At 48.5% G+C, this 24,607-nt stretch overlaps 2 protein-coding genes and 2 long non-coding RNA genes across 4 annotated transcripts in view; 3 read left to right on the forward strand and 1 right to left on the reverse strand.

Moving 5' to 3' along the window:
- CCDC12 (coiled-coil domain containing 12) overlaps positions 1-1,871 on the forward strand; it is a 36,847-nt gene extending 34,976 nt beyond the window's left edge. The window contains exon 7 of the mRNA XM_083704403.1: positions 198-1,871. Within this exon, the coding sequence (XP_083560529.1) occupies positions 198-277 (80 nt within the window). The 3' untranslated portion in view covers positions 278-1,871. The remainder of the gene's footprint in view (positions 1-197) is intronic.
- Positions 1,872-3,746: 1,875 nt separating this feature from the next.
- Positions 3,747-6,713, forward strand: LOC310827869 (uncharacterized protein). Its single transcript, XM_083704397.1, has 2 exons — positions 3,747-4,020; positions 5,898-6,713. The coding sequence occupies exons 1-2, from the start codon at positions 3,871-3,873 to the stop codon at positions 6,084-6,086; spliced, it is 339 nt and encodes a 112-aa protein (XP_083560523.1). The 5' UTR covers positions 3,747-3,870; the 3' UTR covers positions 6,087-6,713.
- A 1,634-nt stretch (positions 6,714-8,347) lies between these two features.
- On the reverse strand, positions 8,348-12,957 carry LOC310827889. Its single transcript, XR_014556528.1, has 3 exons — positions 12,763-12,957; positions 10,299-10,498; positions 8,348-9,028 (listed from the first exon to the last, which is right to left on the reverse strand). It is a non-coding gene; the product is annotated as an uncharacterized lncRNA (long non-coding RNA).
- Positions 12,958-21,261: 8,304 nt separating this feature from the next.
- Positions 21,262-23,918, forward strand: LOC310827898. The gene is made up of 2 exons (XR_014556538.1): positions 21,262-21,502; positions 23,590-23,918. It is a non-coding gene; the product is annotated as an uncharacterized lncRNA (long non-coding RNA).
- The last annotated feature ends 689 nt before the right edge of the window (positions 23,919-24,607 follow it).

Here is a 24,607-nt window from a genome sequence, read left to right on the forward strand (position 1 = left end):
GCTGCCCAGAGTGGCTGGCGAAACCCAGCCAGATGGGCGGGGTACAAATAATAAATTATTATTATTATTATTATTATTGTTGTTGTTGTTGTTATTGTTATTGCTACTGCTACTGCTACTACTACATGATGTGGTTTACTGTGGGCTCGCTTCAGACAGGCAACAGTTGCTGAGTGGTGTTTCTGTTTCCCTCGCAGGAGAGAGGCTAAGAGGCCAGGAGGAAGATCTGGCGTCAGCGGTTGACTCAGCAAAGCAGGAGGGAAGCGATTCGGACTGAGGCGGCCCATCCGGCAGGCTCTCCTTTGCCCTGGGTGGCTCTTGCGCAAAGCTTCTCTGACTCTGTGCCGGATGCAGGGCTGTGGAACGAGGGGACGAAATATGCTTGACACAAATCGGCAGAATGCAAGGGCCTGCCTGGTGTTTACGTCTTCTCCAGGCAGGCTTTTGCTTGGGGGTGTTGCTGGCAAGCAGACGAGTGGGGCAGAGGACTTTTCTCATGCAAGGGAGAACCAGGAAGATGGCCAAAAGTATGAGCCTGCAGAAGTGGGTCACAATCGCTTCCAGAACTGTGTCCTTGTGGATACCTGCAGTACAACAGACATATCTGAAGAGGACCCAGGGAAAACCTCACCCATCCCAAAAAAACATCATAACATGAAATGCTGCATTTTAAATGAAATAGGAAATTCTCTCTTGTTGATTTTCATAATGCAAAAGCACACGGGTGTTTAGAGAGTCCTCGGTCTCTTGCAGGCAAATTCCAGTATGCTTGGCAGACTTCCCTTGAAATCCCCTAGAAAGTCATGTTGGGCAAGAAGCTGACTTGAATGTGGCATATATCAAAGGGAGTTGGTCTCAGGGCAAGGACCCTGGATTCTGCCAACAGGCTCGCCTCTGGCAGCTGCTGAGGGGCCTGTAGTTAGATTTAGCACAGATTTTCCATGTGTTTCAAAGGATGCTTCAAAATCCCCAGCCCAGCAGCTGTGAAGTGTGGCGCTGCAGGAGACACCCAGAAATGCAGCAGAAAGCTCTTTGCAAAGTTTCCATAGGAAGTCCCCGGCACATTTGCCAATAATCTCTCAAAGGCAGTTCCCTACCAGTAATGCCACGCCTCAACCTTGCAAAAGAACATAGCTGTCAACTTTTCCCTTTTCTTGCAAGGAATCCTATTTGGAATAAGGGAATTTCCCATAAAAAAAGGGAAACGTTGACAGCTATGTGAAAGAAAGACGAGACCCTCGTGCTCTTGGCTGACACAGGACCCCCTCCTTCCTCCAGTCCGGTGCGTGCCGCAGCCTAAGCGAAGACCCTTGCAGTTTGTGGCACAAGATTTTGGGTGGAGAATTTGAGGCTTGGCAAAAGAGCAAGATCGCTTTGAAAATCCAACCCAGGAGTCTGCCCTTGCGAGAATTATTGGCTGTGATCGGGGAGTGTGTCGGGTTTTTTTCAGGGGGAACCAGGCCCTAAGGCAGTGGGCTGCCTCTCGTGGCCAAGACCCACAGTTCTGTAAGTGGTTGTGGTTGGAAAGGCCCTGTCCTTCTGTACCCCAGATCTCTAACCCCTATAGATAAGTTCTTCTTGCTGCTATCTGCTTGGACTAACCAGTTCTGAGCACATCCGACGCGGGGCAAGCAAGCGGCCGCCTCCTGGAATAGTTTTGTGGCCAGGCCACTTCTTTGTGGGTTGCTAAAATAACAACCTCTCTTGCATTGCAGCCTGGGATGTTAATATTTCATTTTGACATGTTTTCAGATCTGCCCGCCAGCCCCCAACTTTGAAAAGTCAGTGCCACTCCTTGTGGCCATCTTCGTGTTCTTTAAGCGATTCGCCTTCAGTCGTGCAGAGGTTTTTTAAAAAATAATAATAAAATGATCATCCACAGTGCCTTGTATTTTCTTTGATGTTCCTGGGTGATTAAATTAAAAACCCAACTGGGAGGTGCACCATCTGACACAGTATTTCATGCATGGAATTTTTCTGGAGAGTAGAATAGCTCTGGGAAGCTGGATTAGGCCTCCCAGTCCATTGAGCCACAAGATATCAGGCAGACATTCTGTCTGGCAGGTGAAGGTGTGGTTGAGCCAAGACTCCGATCTGCCTCTCAGGTCAAGTCGTTTTATTAAGTAAGGTCAGTGACCAGTATCAAGACGAAAACACTGATTGTTGTTGTTGTTTAGTCGTGTCCGACTCTTCGTGACCCCCTGGACCAGAGCACGCCAGGCCCTCCTGTCTTCCACTGCCTCCCACAGTTTGGTCAAACTCATGCTGGTAGCTTCGAGAACACTGTCCCACCATCTCGTCCTCTGTCGTCCCCTTCTCCTTGTGCCCTCCATCTTTCCCAACATCAGGGTCTTTTCCAGGGAGTCTTCTCTTCTCATGATGTGGCCTAAGTATTGGAGCCTCAGCTTCAGGATCTGTCCTTCCAGTGAGCACTCAGGGCTGATTTCCTTCAGAACGGAGAGGTTTGATCTTCTTGCAGTCCATGGGACTCTCAAGAGTCTCCTCCAGCACCATGATTCAAAAGCATCCATTCTTCGGCGATCAGCCTGCTTTATGCTCCAGCTCTCGCTGATTACAAAATTTAAAAGCCCAGGGCAAGATAAAATGATATCACATTGCATATACATAAAACCCTCCACAGTTCTAGGGGGTTGTTTAACTGTCCAGAAACCCTTCTGACCTAGAAGTTTCCCATCGGTCGATATATATACTACTAATTCTGGGAGCTAATCATTGCACATTGTATTTTGATTGCTGCTGCACAAAATTTGGCCACCTTGTACAGTGAAACCTTGGTTCCCAAACTTAACCCATTCCAGGAGTCTGTTCGATTCCCAAAACAGTTTGGGAGCCAAGGCATGGCTTCTGATTGGCTGCAGCAGCTTCCTGAAGCCAATTGGAAGCCGGGCTGGGTTTGGTTTGGCTTCCAAATCACATTCGAAAACCAGAACAATTACTTCTGGTTTTCGTTCGTTCGTGAGCCAGAACGTTCGGCTCCCAAGGTGTTCGGGAGCCGAGGTTCCACTGTATATTATAACAGGATCTCTACCGAGCAACAAAGTGGCAAGAAACTGATTGCAGCATCCAGTATATTTCTGGAGTAGTGACAGAATAAGGCCTTGTTGTTTGGCCAGAGTCATAGGGACAGCACCTCTCCAAATATTTTTCCCAGCCTAACCTACTTTGCAGGGGACGCGGGTGGCGCTGTGGGTTAAACCACAGAGCCTAGGACCTGCTGATCAGAAGGTCGGCGGTTCGAATCCCTGCGACGGGGTGAGCTCCCGTAGCTCGGTCCCTGCTCCTGCCAACCTAGCAGTTCGAAAGCACGTCAAAGTGCAAGTAGGTAAATAGGTACCGCTCCGGTGGAAAGGTAAACGGTGTTTCCGTGCGCTGCTCTGGTTCGCCAGAAGCGACTTAGTCATGCTGGCCACATGACCCGGAAGCTGTACGCTGGCTCCCTCGGCCAATAAAGCGAGATGAGCGCCGCAACCCCAGAGTCGGCCACAACTGGACCTAATGGTCCTTTACCTTAACCTACTTTGCAGGGAGGAAAACGTTGGCAGAGGGAAAGCCATGTAGTTTCTTGGGGGAAAGTTTGGGTGTAACCGCAACTAAACTGAACAAAGGCTTGAGCAAAACACACAGGTTGCAAAATGGGCTGGGCCAGGAAGTGGCTGGTGAGGCAACCTGGTTGGGTAAACTCCGGGAAATGTAGATTTTGACAGGTTGCATGCAAAGCCCGTTTCCTGCTCGTCTCCCCGAAGAAGGAATTTCCTGCGGGAAGTCCAGAGCAGTGCCTTAAAAAGCGCTCAGGACCTGCCTTGTTCTCAGAAGACAAGACGCTCAGCCACCGAAGCACACATCCCAGGAATGATGCGAGGTCCGTGGTTGCTTTTCCTGATTGTCGGCGTCACCCTGGTGGTGGCTGCCATCTCCGAGGCTGAAGTGCCGGCCACAGAAGGAGGACCAACTTTGGAAGATGCACCTGAGAAGGAAGAAGCCCACCTTGAGCGCCAGCAGGTAAGTCTGGGCGATGTATCTGAAGGAGAGCCTTCAGGGTTAAGATCTCGGCTATCGGCGATTGCTAGCCATGACGGCTCGGCTCTGCCTCCACAATCGGAAGCAAAACGTTTCTGAATCCCAGTTGCTGGAGACCGAAGGAGGGTTGAGGGATCTTGTGTTCAGATCCTGGTTTTTGGCTTCCCACAGGCATCTTGGTGGCCATTTTGAGAACAGGATGCTGGACTAGATGGGCCACTGGCCTGATCCAGCAGCCTCTTACCTTTTTACCTCCACCCCCATCATTCTGCCCGGACGCTGAAGTCCAGTGCCGAGGGCCTTCTGGCGGTTCCCTCCCTGCGAGAAGCCAAGTTACAGGGAACCAGGCAGAGGGCCTTCTCGGTGGTGGCTCCCGCCCCGTGGAACGCCCTCCCACCAGATGTCAAAGAGAAAAACAACTACCTGACATTCAGAAGACATCTGAAGGCAGCCCTGCTAGGGAAGTTTTTAATGTGTGATATTTTGATGTATTTTTAATCTTTGTTGGAAGCCGCCCAGCGTGGCTGGGGAACAGCCAGATGGGCGGGGTACAAATAATAAATTATTATTATTATTATTATTATTATTATTATTATTATTACGATCTCTCCAAGGGAGATGGCGGCATCTTGGACCACTCAGAGTTCGGCGTGACATGTAGCAATATTTTTACCGATCGGGCTTTGCTGTTCAACACAGCAAAAGGCTGAAAAAAGAACAATTACAGCAGATGGTGGACATCTTTCAATGATGAAAATCTGTGACTTGGTTTCCAAAGCGCCATTGTGGTCCAGGAATAGGGTTCTGTTATTCGTGGCTTTTTGGTTGTGGGCATGGTACAGCGAGGGGGGGGAAAGTATTTGATCCCCTGCTAAATTTGCCCGTCTTCCCTCTGACAAAGAAATGACCAACCCATAATTTTAATAGTAGGTTTCTTATAGCTGTGAGAGACAGAGAATAACAACAGGAAACCCCCCCCCACCAGAAACCCAGAAGACTAAAGGCAGAGATTGATGTGCATTATAATGAGTGGAATAAGTATTTGATCCCTTTGCAAAAGATGACTTAGTACTTGGTGGCAAAACCCTTGTTGGCAATTACAGAGGTCAGACGTTTCTTGTAGGTGGCCACCAGGTCTGCACACATCTCAGGAGGTATTTTGTCCCCCTCCGTGTTTGACGGTGGGGATGGTGTTCTTGGGATCATAGGCAGCATTCCTCCTCCTCCAAACACGGCGAGTTGAGTTGGTATATAAATTTCCCCTTGGCTTTTTTGCTGGCCCAAGTAGGAGTAGCATGGATAGCTGGCTCTGGTGGATATCTGATGCTTCCTCCCTTTATGGTCTTGATTTATGGGCTACTGCTAAAATGAGGCTGCATTTTAAGCTGTATTTTAGTTAACTGTTTCTTTTTCCTTTTTCCCGTTTTATTGTAGTTTATATTCAGTGTTAACTGCCCTGAGCCCCGCCCTGGCCAGGGAGGGCAGGGTATAAATAAAAATTTATTACAGTCATACCTCGGGTTGTGAACGTGATCTGTGCGGGAGGCACGTTCACGACCCGTAGTGCCACGTCTGCGCACGTGCGTGGTGCCATTTTGTGTTTCTGCGCATGCGCAAGCGCCAAAACTCGGAAGTAACCCATTCTGGTACTTCTGGGTTTGGCGTGGTCTGTAACCCCAAAATACTCAACCTGCAGCGTTCGCAACCCGAGGTATGGCTGTATTATTATTTATTATTGTTATTAAATTCACTGTACGGAATCCTGATTCCAACTATGGGTTTCCTGGAAGAACCTGGCGGAGGGAACCCACTCTGCTTCTTACCTTCCCTCTTAATTCTCGACATCTTTTGTCTATCAGGGAGCACGGGTCGCTAAAGCCTGGTGGAAAAAGTGGATACGGGAAAGTAGGAAGGAAGAGCCCCCGACCCCAAGGCCTGGGATGTTTGGCCCGCTCGTCAATGTGACAAACACCGTGCATTGCAATACAACCGCAACACCTGGGAACGGAAGTCAGCCGGTCCTCACCCTCTCCACCTCCCCGCACTGACTGTTTCCAGTGGACCCTTAGCTCTGTAGCACCCTAAGCTTTTTCACGCCCACACTGGATCCGCATGCCTGCATTTCTGTAACTTGCTCCTGGTAGTTAAGGCTATGTTGACTAAGGCTACGTTACACACACACACACACACACACACACACACACACCCCGTGTCGGAGGCCGATTGCCTCTGAACATCAGTTTCTGAGAATCGCAAATGAGGAGAGTTGCTGCCACGCTCAGATCCTGCTAGAGAACATCCCAAAATGAGCACCAGAGCGGCCACAGTGGGGAAAGGATGCTAGATCAGACAGGCCTTTTTAGATGCTTAGATTGCTTTCTTGACTTCAGCCACCGCCGGAGAAGGGCAGCGAAGGAATATTCTTTCTTTCTAGATTATCTCACAGTCAGTGATAACCATCTTCGGGAGATTGCAGACTGCCCTTCCTTGTAGGTTTCTAAGGTTTTTGGGATGCCTGTCTGTCATGGATGCTTTTGCTGAGATTCCTGCATTGAAGGGGGGCCTGGACTAGATGACCCTCGGGGTCCCTTTCCAACTCTACAATTCTGTGTTTCATTGTCTTGTTATATGGAGCTTCTAATTTTATAGCAATAAACACTATTACTGGCAAGGCATTACTTGTGTGTTACCTTGTGTCAATGCACCGGATTAGATCCACTAATCTGGATCAGGACCTGGCAGAAAGGTGGTTGTGTTGTGTGTGTGTGTGTGTGTGTGTGTGTGTGTGTGTGTGTGTGTATAATCCCTTTGCCCTTGCAGCACTCTCAACCTGGGTAAATCCTCCCCCTCATTGCCCTAATTAGAAAATATTTTTTTTGCTAATTGCACGGATGATGGAACAACTCGCTTGGCCCGATTCCCTCTGTGTCATGAAGCAATGACCGGTGAGTGGTGAAAGCCGTCTCTTCTACATTGCTGCACTGCAGAATTAAATTGTGGCACACAGGGCGGAGGTGGGGTGCGCCGCCTGTCATGGGATGTTAAAATGCATGCACCACTGATCAATAGGAAGACGAACTGCCGCGCCGTGATAAAACACTATTAATAGAAGGATTGATACAATTCCATAGGCTCGGGTCTCCAAGCCCTGCTTCTAGCGTATCCAGAAGCAGAGAGACAGGCAGACACAGAAGCTGCACAGTTAAGGGAGGAGCTACCCAGCTACGAGATAGTAGCTAAGCAACCAGAAGGGAGGGAGCAGCTGGGCAAGACATCAATTGAGAGTAGGGGGAACCCCCTCCCTCCCCCCAAACTTGGAGGTTCGAGCGTGCCAGAGAACAAAGGAGATGGGGGGGGGAGAGACTTGTCATTGGCATGCTTCTTGCTGTGGAAGTGAGCAGGAATCAGAGTAGGCAACTGATCTCCAGGGTTGCCTGTTTGTGCTTGTAACATAATGCAATAAAAGGACTATAAATCTACCAGATGCTTGTTAATTCTTATTGGTAAGCCACCAGAAGGCAGAGGGGAACTCCAGTACTTGACGCTATCTCTCATGCAGGCACAGCCCTTGAAAACCTTTAAAGGTAAAGGGACCCCTGACTATTAGGTTCATTTGTGGCTGACTCTGGGGTTGCAGTGCTCATCTCACTTTATTGGCTAAGGGAGCCGGCGTATGTAGCCAGCATGACTAAGCTGCTTCTGGCGAACCAGAGCAGTGCACAGAAACGCCGTTTACCCTCCCACCAGAGCGGTACCTATTTATCTACTTGCACTCTGACGTGCTTTTGAACTGCTAGGTTGGCAGGAGAAGGACCGAGCAATGGGAGCTCACCCCGTTGCAGGGATTCGAACTGCCGACCTTCTGATCAGCAAGTCCTAGGCTCTGTGGTTTAACCCACGGCACCACCTGCAACCCTTGAAAACCCTTACTCACCCCGTTGCAGGGATTCGAACTGCCGACCTTCTGATCAGCAAGTCCTAGGCTCTGTGGTTTAACCCACGGCACCACCTGCATCCCTTGAAAACCCTTACTCAACCCTATTTTCTTACTGTACGTGAAGAGCCCTCCTCGCGCCTTACCTGGAGTTGTTTCAGCTACTCGGTTCCTGCTAAGCTGTTTCTCACCAGTTTTGTGGCGGTCCACATTCTTGTGGCACTGGCCTCCCAGATAATGACCCCAACAGAAATCCCACGTCAGTAGGAAGGCTGAACCAACCTAGCATCTTTGGGAAACCAGGGATTTGCTGGTTGCCCTGCCCGGGTGTTGATGTTTTTTGCCTTGTTCTTTTAAGGATCCAAAGGCAGTAAGCACTCTTACGGGCGAGGATTTATTAATGAGAGAAGTGACAAGGTGCACGTACGTCTAAATGAAACCTAAGCAGACAGAAAACAGAAGTGCTTAGGCAAAAATGAACGAAAAATGTGGAATAGCGTCGCTCATGCTCCTTCTGTTGCTGCTGGGGGAAACGGCTGGTGGGTATTGGCGGCAGGCAGGTCCCCTCGTAGCCGAAGCTGGAAGATGCTTAACTCAGTCCTGGGTGGGTTTGATGCTGGGCTCCCTCCAGCCCTCCGAGAAACCGCCTGTCCGTTTAGAAAGCATTGAACTTTGTGGACCGATGGTCTGATTCTGTGGGAGGCAGCGTCTGTGCAAAGTGTGCTTGGCAAGTTTTAAAAGGAAGCGTCGTAGCGAACCTCTCCAATAGATGGAGAGGCAACGTTCTGGCGTTGCTGCGCCTTTGTGCCAAGATTGGCCGCTCTCGTTCGCATTTCCCGGACCGGTCTGTGCGCGTCTTAGAAGGCTGGTTTGGGGGAGAGAAGAGAGGCTGCAAAGGATGCCTTGCTAGCTGCCATGATGGTTGCAAGCGCCTCTTGGCGGATGAAGGCGATGGGGATGGATCAAACTGGTCCTGCACCCGGACTTCCACCTGACGTCCCAGTGCCCTTTGACGCATCTGGCCACGTAGCACATGCCGTGAATCACCTTCGCTTCCTGCTGCGGAAAGATCCGTGGGAGGCGGTGAGAAGGGGAAGAGGCCGCCAACAGCTGCTGGAACAGGCGTAGGCAAACTCGGCCCTCTGGCTGTTTTGGGACTACAACTCCCATCATCCCTAGCTAACAGGGATGATAGGAGTTGTAGTCCCCCCAAAAGTTGGAGGGCCGAGTTTGCCTATTCCTGAGCTAGAACTTGATATGCACGGAAGGGGAAGGACTAACTGAGGAGGAATGCCTTAGGAAACTGATGGGCTATGCTGAAATGGTGGGGTGGACTGCAAAAACGAAGGGGACGTAATGGCAAAATGTTTAAGGGAGAGTGGAGACCACGGATGGATTATCTGTCTAATTATCACCCTTAAAGTTGCTGGCAGAGAATATTACTATTATTATTATTAATTTTATTATTTATACCCCACCAATCTGGCTGGGTTTCCCCAGCCACTCTAGGTGGCTCCCAACAGAATATTAAAAATACAATCAAACATCAAACATTGAAAACTTCCCTAAACAGGGCTGCCTTCATTTGCCGTCTAAAAGTCAGATAGTGGTTTATTTCCTTGGCATCTGATGGGAGGGTGTTCCTCAGGGCAGGCGCCACTACTGAGAAGGCCCTCTGCCCGCTTATATTGAAATATAAGCAGTGGATTATCGAAAGAAAGAGAATGGGAAGACGCCACTTGGTCATTCAAGGGGTGGGATTTCCGAGTCCCCAATGAGGGTCAGGTTCAAGGAGGGCCATTTGTCTTCTGTTCGTGGCCCCCGGGTGTGGTTCTCTGGTTGCAGCGGCAGAACCGAGAAGCCGATCCTAGCCTTGCTTTCGGTTTCCGGCAATGTGCCACACTGATGCTAAGTCACGGGCATTGTGGGAAATCATTAGAATGGCTTACCTGCCTGCTCAGGATGCCAAGCCAGAGGTGGAGGGGGGAATGAAGGGGTCCCAAGGCAGGCCTTGGTGTCCTGGCAAGTGCCTTAGGATGCTGAGTACTAGTGCAGGATTCCTCCCCTCCCTCAAGACAGACAGATGCCAACAAGATTACTGCAATACGCTATATTTGGGGCTGCCCCTGTGCTTGGTTCAGAAGCTGCTTCTAGTACAGAGTGCAACAGCTAAATGGGTGCTCGAGTGAGACCCTGGCAGGACACAAACATCTCACCTAGGTGAAACAGTGGCCCAGGCTGCCTATGAGCTAGAAAGTCATTTCCAAGTTTCTACTTCAAACAACTTGGTGCCCCAGAGAGCCTGCTCATCTGCTCTGTGCCTCACCTGTGCCTCCTGCTTGGCTGCATCCTTGGGGCTGCCATCGCCTGCCCCTCTTGAATTTGTGTCTTCTGATGGGGCGGCAGCCCCTCTCATCACCAAGCCCACCACTAGCACCAGCAGCAGCCAGAAGCACCGCATCGCCCTCGAGGCGCTCCGAGGCGCCACACGACTCTTCATGTCCGGATTTGGGAGGGGAGAAGCTCCTGTTGATGGCGGAGGAATTGCAGGGAGAGAATGAAAATCAGGGGCAGGGGTTTAAGGACCAAGGAAGTTCCCCGAAACATCGCCTTTGCCTAGGGGAGCTGGAAAGGGGAACAAAGGCAGCAGCTAAGTTGGGGAGGAGTACAGAAAGCCCGCAACCTATAAAGCCTTAAATGGCTCAGGACCCCAACACCTCTCCCCTTATGAACCTACCCGGACCCTGAGATCATCTTCTGAGGCCTTTCTTCATGTGCCTCCTCCTCGAGAGGTCCGGAAGGTGGCAACATGAGAGCGGGGCCTTCTCTGCAGTGCCTCCCCATCTGTGGAATGCTCTCCTCAGGGAGATTCGCCTGGTGTCTTCATTATACGTCTTTAGGCACCAAGCAAAAACCTTCCTATTTAACCAGGCCTTTGGTTGATCCAATTTAACACCCTATGCCCTTTTAAAATGTGTTCTTTTTGGGGGGGAGGGGGGCTATTTGGTAGTTGTTTTTATTCTGGTTAGGTATTTTGTGGTTTTATATCTTGATTTTACTCTGTGAACTGCCCTGAGACCCCCAGGTATAGGGTGGTACCGTATTTTTCGCTCTATAGGACGCACTTTTCCCCCCTCCAAAAATGAAGGGGGAAAGTGTGTGCGTCCTATGGAGCGAATGCAGGTTTTCACTGAAGCCTGGAGAGTGAGAGGGGTCGGTGTGCACCGACCCCTCTCGCATTCCAGGCTTCAGGAAGCTATCCGCAAGCCTGCGGAGCCTGGCGGGAACTCCCGCTGGGCTCTGCAAGCTTGAGGACAGCTGCCTGCAGCCCGAAGCCCGGGGAGCGTGGCGCTGTGCACCCCGGGCTTCGGGCAGCTCTCCGCAAGCCTGCGGAGCCCGGCGGGAGTTCCCGCCAGGCTCCCAAGGCTTGCGGAAAGCAGCCTGCTGTCCCCAAAGCCAAAACAGCGAGACGGGGGGCTGCGCAGCGTACCTCGTTTTTGAGGGAGAGAACAAGAAAAAAAATCCCCCCCCATTCTCCCCCTCCTATGGTCCGGCGCGTCCTATGGTCCAGTGCGTCCAATAGAGCAAAAAATACGGTATATAAATTCAACAACAACAACAACAACAATTTGCTGGTGTTTTTTTTACTTTTTTAGAAAATGGCTCTGTTTTTGGTCTTCCTGACTTCAAGTTTTTTGGGGGGAAACGAACCTTTGCATAAGTTGCGGGCTTACTGTATGACAAAAGTAATGCGGGATGATTTAGTATTGGCAGTTGTATTAATCTGAGCAGTAGGACCAATTATCCGTACCCTTGGGAGCATCTTCCAATGGTCAGTTTCCTTCCAAAGACCATTACAGGTTCTATGTTGTGCTGATGCCTGATTATCATCTCCCAAAGCAACAACAGTGGTACCTCAGGTTACATATGCTTCAGGTTACAGACTCCAGTAACCCAGAAATAGTACCTTGGGTTAAGAACTTTGCTTCAGGATGAGAACAGAAATCGCGCGGCGGCAGTGGGAGGCCCCATTAGCTAAAGTGGTGCTTCAGGTTAAGAACAGTTTCAGGTTAAGAACGGACCTCTGGAACGAATTAAGTACTTAACCAGAGGTACCACTGTACTCTATTCCGAACTTAAAAATGGAAAGCGTAATGCTGGTGGTCAACAAAAGAGGTTTAAAGACTCTCTCAAGGCAGATCTTAAAAGATATAGTATAAACACTGACAACTGGGAAATACTGGCTTGTGAGTGCTCCAGTTGGAGAACATCCTTTCCCAAAGATGTCATGGGATTTGAAGACACTCGAACTCAGGACGCAAGGGAGAAATGCGCTAAGAGGAAGGCACGCTTGGCAAACCCTCACCAGGATCAACTCCCGCCCGGAAACCAATGTGGAAGGACGTGTGGATCCAGAATTGGCCTCCACAGTCACTTACAGACTCACTGTTAAAACCGTGTTTAGGGAAGACGATCTTACTCGGCTACGAGGGATCGCCAAAGAAGAAGACGACAAGTCAGGAGGAAAGGATTCCTTCATTGCAGGAAGTTGGAGTAACTGACCCTTGTGGTCCTTTCCAACTCTACAGTTCTATGGTTCTGGGAGAGGGAAGTCACAGCATCAAGCCGAGCTTGGCCCTGGCACCTTTCTGTGTGGGGAATCTCCACCCCATAGACTTAATTAAGTCCATTGGGCTTCTGAGGCCATTTGGCCAATCCACGCTAACTTTCCCGGCCCCTGATGCCACTTGTGGGGCAGGGAAGATCACAGCTAGGCCCATGGGACTCACCCTGTACTCCGGCAGACGCAAACGTCAGCTGATCTGCAGCACAGGGAGACGCAGGTGACCTGGTGGCATTGTGATGTCAGGTGATTGGCAGGTGTGTGGCCCCGCCCATCTGCCCAGCTGGGTGGAGGTGAGAGATAGTAATCCAGTCCACCAAACGGGTTCAGTCCCACATCTCTGGCACAAAACTGAAAGGAATAATAATAATAATAATAATAATAATAATAATAATAATAATAATTTACTATTTGTACCCCGCCCATCTGGCTGGGTTTCCCCAGCCACTCTGGGCGGCTTCCACAGAGACCAAAAATGCACTAAAATGTCACACATTAAAAACTTCCCTGAACAGGGCTGCCTTAAGATGTCTTTTGAATGTCAGGTAGTTGTTTATCACTTTGACATCTGATGGGAGGGCGTTCCACAGGGCGGGTGCCACCACTGAGAAGGCCCTCTGCCTGGTTCCTTGTAGCTTTGCGTCTCGCAGGGAGGGAACCGCCAGAAGGCCCTCGGAGCTGGACCTCAGTGTCCGGGCAGAATGATGGGGGTGGAGACGCTCCTTCAGGTATACTGGGCCAAGGCCGTTTAGGGCTTGAAAGTTCAGCACCGACACTTTGAATTAAGAATGGGAAAGATTAGATGGCTGAATAAGCTGAAGGATTTGGGCAAACATGTGCGACTGGCCATGTGCGAAGGAATCACCGAAGATCAAACTCAGTTGGCAATTCCGTCAATCGACCTGTCGTTTATTTATTTAGTCTGAAAAAATTACACACCACCTGATTGTAATTATTTTTTAAAAATTAAAAATCCAAAGTGGTTTATGAAAAGGATGAAACTACAAATTTCCGATAAGAACAGTGAAAAGCAGCTGCTTGAAATCTTTGGGGAATGATTAAAATAAACAATAAGCTAAACATTCTTAATAAGAATAAGAATAAGAATAAGAATAAGAATAATAATAATAATAATAATAATAATAATAATAATAATAATTTATTATTTATACCCCGCCCATCTGTCTGAGTCTCCCCAGCCACTCTGGGCGGCTCCCAATCAAATGTTAAAAACAGTACAGCATTAAATATTAAAAAAACTTCCCTGAACAGGGCTGCCTTCACATGTCTTCTAAAGATAAGATAACTGCTTATTTCCTTCACATCTGAAGGGAGGGTGTTCCACAGGGTGGGTGCCACTACCGAGAAAGCCCTCTGTCTAGGTATCTAGGGTAGGCCTGTCCAGACAAAAAATGTTTTAAAGAGGTGCTGAAAAGAATCTAGTGAAGGTGCCAGACTGATGTCAATCGGCAGGGAGGAGTGCCAATGTGTGGGTGCGGCCACACTAAGGTAAATATTGATCCTTTACGAATGTAGAATGAATATTATGCGGCGCCTGGCACAATGTGAATTCCGCAGTGCCAGGAATCCTGGAGGAAGTTCCCAGGTGAATGAATCATGGAGTGATAACAACTCCCCAGGTGAAAAGGAAATCATTGCAGACCTGGAAGGCTCTGCCACACACGGAGAAAGGCCCAGGATCAGGTCCGTGGGCCTGATCCTGCAGGCTCCTCTTATGTCAGCCTGACTTTTGAGTAACCCAGCACTGACTCCAGACCAGACCTTCCAAGTCAAGCTGGAAGGGACAGGATAACTGTTAGGTGGATTTGTGGCTGATTGGCTGACCAAATTCTCATTTGTGCTTCTTTGTAATCCTGCAAACAAACAAACAAGCCAAGGTCTTTGAATTTTTTAAAAAGGGGCAAATGTTTAATGCATATCTTTTAGGCTTTGTATATAGATTTTTACATTAGTATAACTGACTCTGTTGTAGGGTCAGTTGAGGCAGTGAGAGATTTTACTTTCTTGGGCTCCATGATCACTGCAGATGGTGACAGCAGTCATGAAATTAAAAGACGCCTGCTTCTTGGGAGAAAAGCAATGATAAACCTAGACAGCATCTTAAAAAGCAGAGACATCACCTTGCCAACAAAGGTCCGTATAGTTCAAGCTATGGTTTTCCCTGTAGTGATGTATGGAAGTGAGAGCTGGACCATAAAGAAGGCTGATCGCCAAAGAATTGATGGTGCTGGAGGAGACTCTTGAGAGTCCCGTGGACTGCAAGAAAATCAAACCTCTCCATTCTGAAGGAAATCAGCCCTGAATGCTCACTGGAAGGACAGATCCTGAAGCTGAGGCTCCAAGACTTTGGCCACCTCATGAGAAGACTCCCTGGAAAAGACCCTGATGTTGGGAAAGATGGAGGCCACAAGGAGAAGGGGATGACGAAGGAGGAGATGGTGGGACAGTGTTCTCAAAGCTACGAACATGAGTTTGACCAAACTGCGGGAGGCAGTGGAAGACAGGAGTGCCTGGCGTGCTCTGGTCCAGGGGGTCACGAAGAGTCGGACACAACTCAACGACTAAACAACAACAACAACTGACTCTGTATATTAAGGCAGCTTCCGATTCTCCTGCGATCCTTCCTGGTCTCTGCAACCAGCGAGGGTGTTGTGCAGTTCCCCCGTGGAGTTGTATCGCTGGATGATTCACCTGGGAATTTCCTCTAAGATTCCTGGCACTGTTGCAAGAGCCACATAATGTTCACTCCGCATTTCTAAGAATCTTTTTGTTTGGCCACACCCACACTTTGCAACTCCCTGCCTGTTGAAATCAGAAAGGTGTTCTCACTGTTCTCTTTCTGTACCTGTTGTTTGGCCTTGCTGGGCAAGCACAATGCGTGTAAACCGGCACAGAAATCACTAACTGTGATTGCCAAAGGTTTGCAATCATATTATTATTATTGATTGCCGCTATTATTGTTTTTTTTAAAAAATAATTTTTATTAAGTTTCCATATTTACTTACATCTCATTTTACGGATCTATAACTTAAAGCATTGCTCAAACAGAGCATCGACTTCCCTCCCTCTTTCTGACTTCCAAACATCTTTTACTAAATTCTCACATTTCTATAACCACTTTTTTACCTTAAAACCTCTTTTTTATAATAATTACCTCCTTATACGTAAATCAGTTCCTTATTTTCACATTACAAAGCGTTTCAGTTCAAACCTATTATTGTTTAGCACTGCCTGACATTTCAAGAAGGCAACATTAAAATTCTTTGGTTTTCCGAAAGCAGTTAATATGCTTCTGCATCAAATGTAGAACTGCCTGAAGGAGCGTCTCCACCCCATCCTTCTGCCTGGACACTGAGGTCCTTCTGGCGGTTCCCTCCCTGCGAGAAGTGAGGTTACAGGGAACCAGGCAGAGGGCCTTCTGGGTGGTGGCACCTGCCCTGTGGAATGCCCTCCCACCAGATGTCAAGGAAATAAGCAACTACAGTGGTACCTCGGGTTAAGTACCGTATTTTTTGCTCTATAAGACTCACTTTTTCCCTCCTAAAAAGTGAGGGGAAATGCGTGTGCGTCTTATGGAGCGAATGCAGGCTGCGCAGCTATCCCAGAAGCCAGAACAGCAAGAGGGATCGCTGCTTTCACTGCGCAGCAATCCTTCTTGCTGTTCTGGCTTCTGAGATTAAGAATATTTTTTGTCTTGTTTTCTTCCTCCCAAAACTAGGTGCGTCTTGTGGTCTGGTGCGTCTTATAGAGCGAAAAATACGATACTTAATTCGTTCCAGAGGTCCATTCTTAACCTGAAACTGTTCTTAACCTGAAGCACCACTTTAGCTAATGGGGCCTCCTGCTGCCACCGTGCCACCGGAGCCCGATTTGTCTTCTTATTCTGAAGCAAAGTTCTTAACCTGAAGCACTATTTCTGGGTTAGTAGAGTCTGTAACCTGAAGTGTATGTAACCTGAAGCGTATGTAACCCGAGGTACCACTGTATCTGACTTTTAGAAGACATCTGAAGGCAGCCCTGTTTAGGGAAGCTTTTAATATTTGATGAATTGTTGTATTTTAATATTTTGCTAGAAGCCCAGCCAGATGGGCGGGGTACAAATAAATTGATGGTGATGCCAAGCTAAATGTTGCCCAGTCACAAAAATAAGAGTAGATTTGAATTCCTCATACCCAAATAAGCCACATTTCGAAGGCCACTCAATGAAGAAATTTGCAAAGATTCATCCCCTAAAATGATGGCTAAAATAGCCACCCAACCTCTGGTTAAAAACCACCCGTGGAGGAGAGCGTGCCAACTTGAATGGATCCTTTATTGAACCTGTCACTGGCCCTGATTAGGGGACTCAGACCCCACACCCGTTGCTGGCCACACTGTTTTCACCCCATCCTGGGAGTGCACAGCCTGGGAGTCATTCTGGACTCACAGCTGTCCATAGAGGCGCAGGTTAATTCTGTGCCTAGGGCAGCTGTCTACCAGCTCCACCTGGTACGCAGGCTGAGACCCTCCCTGCCTGCAGACTGTCTTGCCAGAGTGGTGCATGCTCAGGTTATCTCCCTCTTGGACTACTGTAATGCGCTCTATGTGGGGCTACCTTTGAAGGTGACCTGGAAACTGCAACTAATCCAGAATGCGGCAGCTAGACAGGTGTCTGGGCGCGGCCGCCGGGCCCACAAAACACCAGTCATGAGAGATCTGCATTGGCTCCCAGTACGTTTCCGAGCACAATTCAAAGTGTTGGTGCTGACCTTCAAAGCCCTAAACGGCTTCGGTCCAGTATACCTGAAGGAGCGTCTCCACCCCCATCATTCAGCCCGGACACTGAGGTCCAGCGCCAAGAGCCTTCTGGCTGTTCCCTCATTGCGAGAAGTGAGGTTACAGGGAAGCAGGCAGAGGGCCTTCTTGGTAGTGGCGCCCGCCCTGTGGAACGCCCTCCCTTCAGATGTCAAGGAAAGAAGCACCTATCTTCTCTTTAAAAGACATCTGAAGGCAGCCCTGTTCAGGGAAGTTTTTAATATTTAATGCTGTATTGTTTTTAACACTCGATTGGGAGCTGCCCAGAGTGGCTGGGGAAACTCAGCCAGATGGGCGAGGTATATATAATAAATTATTATTATTATTATTATTATTATTATTATTATTATTATTATTATCCTCATTGCCAACCTTGGCTCTTTCTGTTCCAGGCAAGGAGCACCTGTTCTGAGTGCGTATGCGTCAATGGCACATGGGTTCTGACCTGGAGGCCTGGATGCGGTGGTTCCATAGCAGGAGGTATCCCTGAACATGAGGCATGGAAAGGTCGCTGCAAGAACACTCCCTGTTAGCAACATACCCCGGCAGCCCCTCTCCTCTCTGCCCCCCTCCAGTCTCCAAAGAAGCACGGACTGGTCCTGGAGATGCAACTGAGGATATTCCACCCCGATGCAAAGTCTCAACAAGCTCAGAGTCGGCTCTTGCAGAGGTTCCTCGCGGTGCTTCCAGCTCTTATGTCTCAATAAAGCATTTGCAAAAGTCGGTGGCCTCGTTTTGTCTGAAAATAAGTTTAAAAACACCCTCATAAGCGGGGCGGCTTAAAAACAGCTCGCAAGGATGAAGGCAGAAAGCAGCTGTATTCTTATAGTTGGGAAGTGGAAGGGGCAGGCGGAATATAAATTGGAAGAAGTGCATAAAGAGGTGTGGGATATAGCTATTAAAAATAAATTAATATGTGCCATAGGGACGTGGGTGGTGCTGTGGGTTAAACCACAGAGCTTAGGGCTTGCTGATCAGAAGGTCGGTGGTTCAAATCCCCCGACGGGGTGAGCTCCCATTGCTCGGTCCCTGCTCCTGCCAACCTAGCAGTTCAAAAGCACGTCAAAGTGCAAGTAGATAAATAGGTACCACTCCGGCGGGAAGATAAACGGCGTTTCCGTGTGCTGCTCTGGTTCGCCAGAAGTGGCTTAGTCCTGCTGGCCACATGACCCGGAAGCTGTACAATGGCTCCCTCGGCCAAGAAAGCGAGATGAGCGCCGCAACCCCAGAGTTGGCCATGACTGCACCTAATGGTCAGGGGTCCCTTTACCTTTACTTAACATGTGCCATTAAGCAGTGGCAGAGCATATTCCCGTGCTGCCCAGGGCGGGCGTGCTCCCGAGGGGAAGGTCCAGGCAAGCAATTTGGAGCAAAACAGCAGTCAGTAGGCCATGATCTTTATTGTTGTGCAACAGGTCCCCACAGGAGTAAGATAAGGTTATCAGATTTTTTTCAAATAATCCAGGGACACTTTTCAACTTCAATGGATTTTGTATGGGGACTGATTCGTAAATCCAGGGAAACGGGGACATCTGGTAACCTTAGAGTAAGAACCCCGAGCAGGGGGTGACACCCTCTTTTAAAACTTCCCTCTTTGCCCCAGAATACAATTAGAGCATCATCATTGATACATCATCACTACATGACTAAAAAAAGGTAAAGGACCCCTAACCATTAGGTCCAGTCACGAAAGACTCTGGGGTTGCGGTGCTCATCTCACTTTCAGGCTGAGGGAGCCGGCGTTTGTCCACAGACAGTTTTTCTGAGTCATGTGGCCAGCATGACTAAGCCACTTCTGGCAAACCAGAGCAGCGCATGGAAACGCCGTTTACCTTCCTGCCGGGGCGGTACCTATTTATCTACTTGCACTTTGACGTGCTTTCGAACTGCTAGGTTGGCAGGAGCAGGAACCGAGCAACGGGAGCTCACCCCGTTGCGGGGATTCAAACCACTGACCTTCTGATCAGCAAGTCCTAGGCTCAGTGGTTTAGACCACAGCGCCACCTGCGTGATGGGTCACTAGTATGTCACAAAGGTATACAAGGGTTAAGGGACGCGGGTGGCGCTGTGGGTTAAACCACAGAGCCTAGGACTTGCCAATCAGAAGGTTGGCGGTTTGAATCCCCGCAACGGAGTGAGCTCCCGTTCCTCAGTCCCTGCTCCTACCAACCTAGCAGTTCGAAAGCTGTCAAAAGTCCAAGTAGATAAATAGGAACTGCTCCAGTGGGAAGGTAAACGGCGTTTCCATGCACTGCTCTGGTTCGCCAGAAGCAGCTTAGTCATTCTGGCCACATGACCCGGAAGCTGTACGGCGGCTCCCTTGGCCAGTAAAGCAAGATGAGCGTTGCAACCCCAGAGTCAGCCACAACTGGACCTAATGGTCAGGGGTCCCTTTACCTTTTATACAAGGGTTACACAAGGTCAACATTAGGTCACTTTATCATATACCTTTCCCAACACCTCTTAAGGACCCAACACCGAAAGAACAATAAATTCCTTGACATATCCTTGCCCTCAGGACTTGTCTGGAGATGGGCTTTCAGAACACCTGACTTGCTCAACTGCCTCTGCAGATGTCTGTTGTTGCCACCGTGGTCACTTCCTGGTTGGGCTGCCGTGTATGCGCTCTCACGCTTGGGGAATTATGGTGGGATGCCCTGTTCCTGCTGCCTACGTGACTTCCTGGTTCATGGAGGGAGGTGGAGCCCAAATTCACCTTTCTTTAAGGGTTAAAATGGCATTGGAATGAGGAGATTTGGTTAAAGTTTGGATTTTGTATAGATTTATAAAGCTAGGTATCTCCCCTGAGCTGTCAAGTCAAAAGGATACATTCAGGCACAATATTTAATAATAATAATAATAAATATTTTTTAATTTATATCCCACCCTTCCTGGTTTAAAAACTGGGCTCAGGGCGGCTAACAGCAAATATAAAACATTGATTAAAATGCGACTTAAAAACAGCATCATCAATATCAATAAAATTCAAAAAATCAGGGGTCATTTGTGGGGGGAAACAAACAAACAAACAAACAAACAAACAAACAAACAAACAAACAAACCCAGTCAGTAGACCTCAAATGATTACCAGGGCTAACTGGCCAATTGGTCCTACTAGGGCCAGCGAGGAGACCAGGGAAGAATTTAAATGTGGGGTCCCAGAAAGGGTTTATTCATAGAAGAGGAAAGGGGAAAAGGGAATAGAGGATCAGGCTAATTCAAATTGAAGGCCAGGCGGAATAGCTCTGTCTTACAGGCCCTGCGGAAGGAGATCAAGTCCTGTAGGGACCCTAGTCCCGTGGGATAGAGCATTCCAACAGGTCGGAGCCATCACTGAAATGGCCCTGGCCCTGGTGGAGGATAGTCTGGCTTCCTTAGGGCCCAGGACCTTTAAGCTATTACAGTGGTACCTCGGGTTACATACGCTTCAGTTTACACACTCCGCTAACCCTGAAATAATGCTTCAGGTTACAAACTTTGCTTCAAGATGAGAACAGAAATCGTGCTCCGGCGGCACGGCGGCAGCAGGAGGCCCCATTAGCTAAAGTGGTGCTTCAGGTTAAGAACAGTTTCAGGTTAAGAATGGACCTCCAGAACGAATTAAGTACTTAACCCGAGGTACCACTGTATTATTCGTGGACCTTTTATAACATCGTAACAACTTTAAAGATGTCCCCCCCCCCTTGTCATTTCCGTAACAAACTAGTACCATGTCTCTTCTGCTAGATTCTTACCCAACTTAGTCCTTGAATTCAGTTCCCCTTTCCAGCAAAAGCAGTTGCTTTGGAAACTTCCTTCCCACTTGCAGAATGCATTCCCTTTCAAATCTCTCCCTCTGGGGGCTCATTCTCTCCCCGCTCCTCCTCCGTCATCAACAAGAGCTTCTCCCCTCCCCAAATCTGGACGCAAAGAGTCGTGTGGCGCCTCGGAGTGCCTCGAGGGCGATGCGGTGCGTCTGGCTGCTGCTGGCGCTCGTGGTGGGCTTGGTGCTGAGAGGAGCTGCCGCCCCAACAGAAGACACAATTTCAAGAGTGGCAATTTGGGTGGAAGGCGATGAAGGCCCCAAGGATGCAGCCAAGCAGGAGATACAGGTGAGGATGGAGAGCTGGTGTGGGCACCTGAATGATTTGGTCCTTTATACCCTTGCAATAGAAACTAGGGCACAGTTTGGTGGTTTAAAGGCAGCCTGGGCAGCTGTTTTGCCTTATGCTCTAGTTATCTCTCGCTTGGATTACTGTAATGCACTCTATGTGGGGCTACCTTTGAAGGTGACCCAGAAACTACAACTACTGTATTTTTCGCTCTATAAGACGCACCAGACCACAAGATGCACCTAGTTTTTGGAGGAGGAAAACAAGAAAATAATATTCTGAATCTCAGAAGCCAGAACAGCAAGAGGAATCGCTGCGCAGCGAAAGCAGCAATCCCTCTTGCTGTTCTGGCTCCTGGGATAGCTGCGCAGCCTGCATTCGCTCCATAAGACACACACGCATTTCCCCTTACTTTTTAGGAGGGAAAAAGTGGGTCTTATAGAGCAAAAAATACGGTACTTAACCCGAGGTACCACTGTAGTTGCTTATTTCCTTGACATCTGGTGGGAGGGCGTTCTACAGGGCAGGTGCCACCACCCAGAAGGCCCTCTGTCTGGTTCCCTGTAACCTCACTTGTCGCAGGGAGGGAACCGCCAGAAGGACCTCAGAGCTGGACCTCAGTGTCCAGGCAGAATGATGGGGTGGAGACGCTCCTTCAGGCAGTTCTACATTTGATGCAGAAGCATATTAACTGCTTTCGGAAAACCAAAGAATTTCCCCTTACTTTTTAAGAGGGAAAAAGTGAGTCTTATAGAGCAAAAAATACGGTAATCCAGAATGCGGCAGCTAGAATGGTGACTGGGAGTAGACACCGAGACCACATAACACCGGTCTTGAAAGATCTACATTGGCTCCCAGTACGTTTCCGAGCACAATTCAAAGTGTTGGTGCTGACCTTGAAAGCCCTAAACGGCATCGGCCCAGTATACCTGAAGGAGCGTCTCCACTCCCATCATTCTGCCCGGGCACTGAGGTCCAGCTCCGAGGGTCTTTTGGCGGTTCCCTCCCTGCGAGAAGCCAAGTTACAGGGAACCAGGCAGAGGGCCTTCTCAGTAGTGGCCCCCGCCCTGTGGAACACCCTCCCACCAGATGTCAAAGAGAAAAACAACTACCAGACTTTTAGAAGACATCTGAAGGCAGCCCTGTTTAGGGAAGCTTTTAATGTTTAACAGACCACTGTATTTTAATACTTTGTTGGAAGCCGCCCAGGGTGGTTGGGGAGACCCAGCCAGATGGGCGGGGTATAAATAATAAATAATAAATTATTATTATTATTGTTATTATTAGTCCAAGGGGTCTGTGTCCTGCCAGAGTCTCAATGAGGCCCACCTAGCTGCTGTTTTCTATACTAGAGGCAGCTTCCGAACTCAGTGCAGGGCTAGACCCATGTTCAGCGCACAGCAGTAGCCTAACAAGACAGTCTGGTTTAGGATCGGACTTTTCCTTCTCAGAGATGGGCTACCTGCCCAGGTGGATGAGCCCCATCTGCCTCTCAGTTCACTCTACCACACTCTTCTTTCCTTCTTTTATTTTCATTTTTTATTTATATTTCCAAATTTATACAATTCGTTATTTTAACTTTTTATTTTATTTTAAAAAGATTCTTTATTACAAAACTATTTACATAGAAAGTAAAAAAAAACCCCACGAAAGACAACATAAACAGACCATAGACACTGATTAACCACACCTCATTTGACCTTACATACCCTTTAACTTCCGATTCACCTCATTGTGCTTCACCTCATTGTGTACACACCTCATTCACCGCATTGTGTACACACTTCATATTTATTATTCTTTTCAGTTAATTACCATGAAATTTTTTTACTTCATAATTTCCTCGAACTTCAAGATTCAATCCAAATCTGTCAGGAGATTTGTGTCATTACAGTGCTTTTAAAGATATTCTTTGAACATTCTCCAATCTTTACTAAATTTCTGGTTAGAATTGCCTCTTATTCTCCCAGTCATCCTTGCAAGTTCTGAATATTCTATCATCTTTGCCTGCCAATCAGTTTTTGTGGGGATTACATCACCTTTCCAATGTTTTGCTATTAAAATCCTCGCCGCTCTTTCTGTTGCAGGCAAAGTGGAGCTGTTCCAAGTGCGTATGCGTCAATGGTAGATGGGTTCTGAGGTGGAGGCCTGGGTGCGGGAGTGCAATAGCAAGTATCCCTCATCGTCACCGACGGAAACGTCGCTGCAAGAAGTCTCGCTGTTAGCAATGTAGCCTCAGCCAACCTCTTCTCTCTGTCCTTCTCCAGTCTCCAAAGAATCACAGACTGGTCCAGCAGATACAACCGAGCCTATTCCATCCCAATGCAAAGTCCCAACGAGCGAAGAGTCGGCCCTTCAAGAGGTTCCGCACATCTCTTCCAGCTCTTATGTCTCAATAAAGCATTTGCAAAAGTCAGTGGCCTCGTTTTGTCCGAAAAGAAATTTAAAAACACCCTCGTAAGCGGGGCGGCTTAAAAACAGCTCGCAAGGATGAAGGCAGAAAGCGGCAGTACAGTGGTACCTCGGGATGCGAACGGGATCCGTTCCGGAGGCCCGTTCGCATCCAGAAGCAAACGGAACAAGCAACGGCACGTCTGCGCACATGTGCGTCGCTCTTCACCGCTTCTGCGCATTCGCGTGATGTCATTTTGAGCATCTGCGCATGCGTGAGCGGCGAAACCCGGAAGTAAGGCGCTCTGTTACTTCCGGGTTGCCGCGGAGCGCAACTCGAACGCGCTCAACATGAAGCATATTCAACCTGAGGTATGACTGTATTATGATAGCGGGGAAGTGAAAGGGGCAAGCAGAATATAAAATGGAAGAATGGCATAAAGAGGTGTGGGATATAGTTATTAAAGATAAATTAAGATGTGCCATTAAGGTAAGATGGGGAATATGCAGGAGAAATGATTCTGAGGCGATATGGAGGTTGTTTGTAGAATGTGTACTGTTAAAACGGAAAGGGGTCAAACCATCGCAAGAGGTGTTGACATTTTGGGAGGTTGGAAAGTTGCAATGGAATGGTCTCGGTGGTGGGGTGCACATTTATTTATTTATGATTATTAAGGTAAAGGGACCCCTGACCATTAGGTCCAGTCGTGGCCA

This window comes from Podarcis gaigeae, assembly GCF_964106915.1.
Source record: "Podarcis gaigeae genome assembly, chromosome: 12".
NCBI classification, from domain to species: domain Eukaryota; kingdom Metazoa; phylum Chordata; class Lepidosauria; order Squamata; family Lacertidae; genus Podarcis; species Podarcis gaigeae.

What these genes read in the sequence shown, in the direction of transcription:
- LOC310827869 (XM_083704397.1), top strand. Translation starts at nt 3,871, where the DNA reads ATGATGCGAGGTCCGTGGTTGCTTTTCCTGATTGTCGGCGTCACCCTG. An exon ending in CCCACCTTGAGCGCCAGCAG is followed by an intron (nt 4,021 to 5,897) that starts GTAAGTCTGGGC and finishes TTTGTCTATCAG; the next exon opens with GGAGCACGGGTCGCTAAAGC.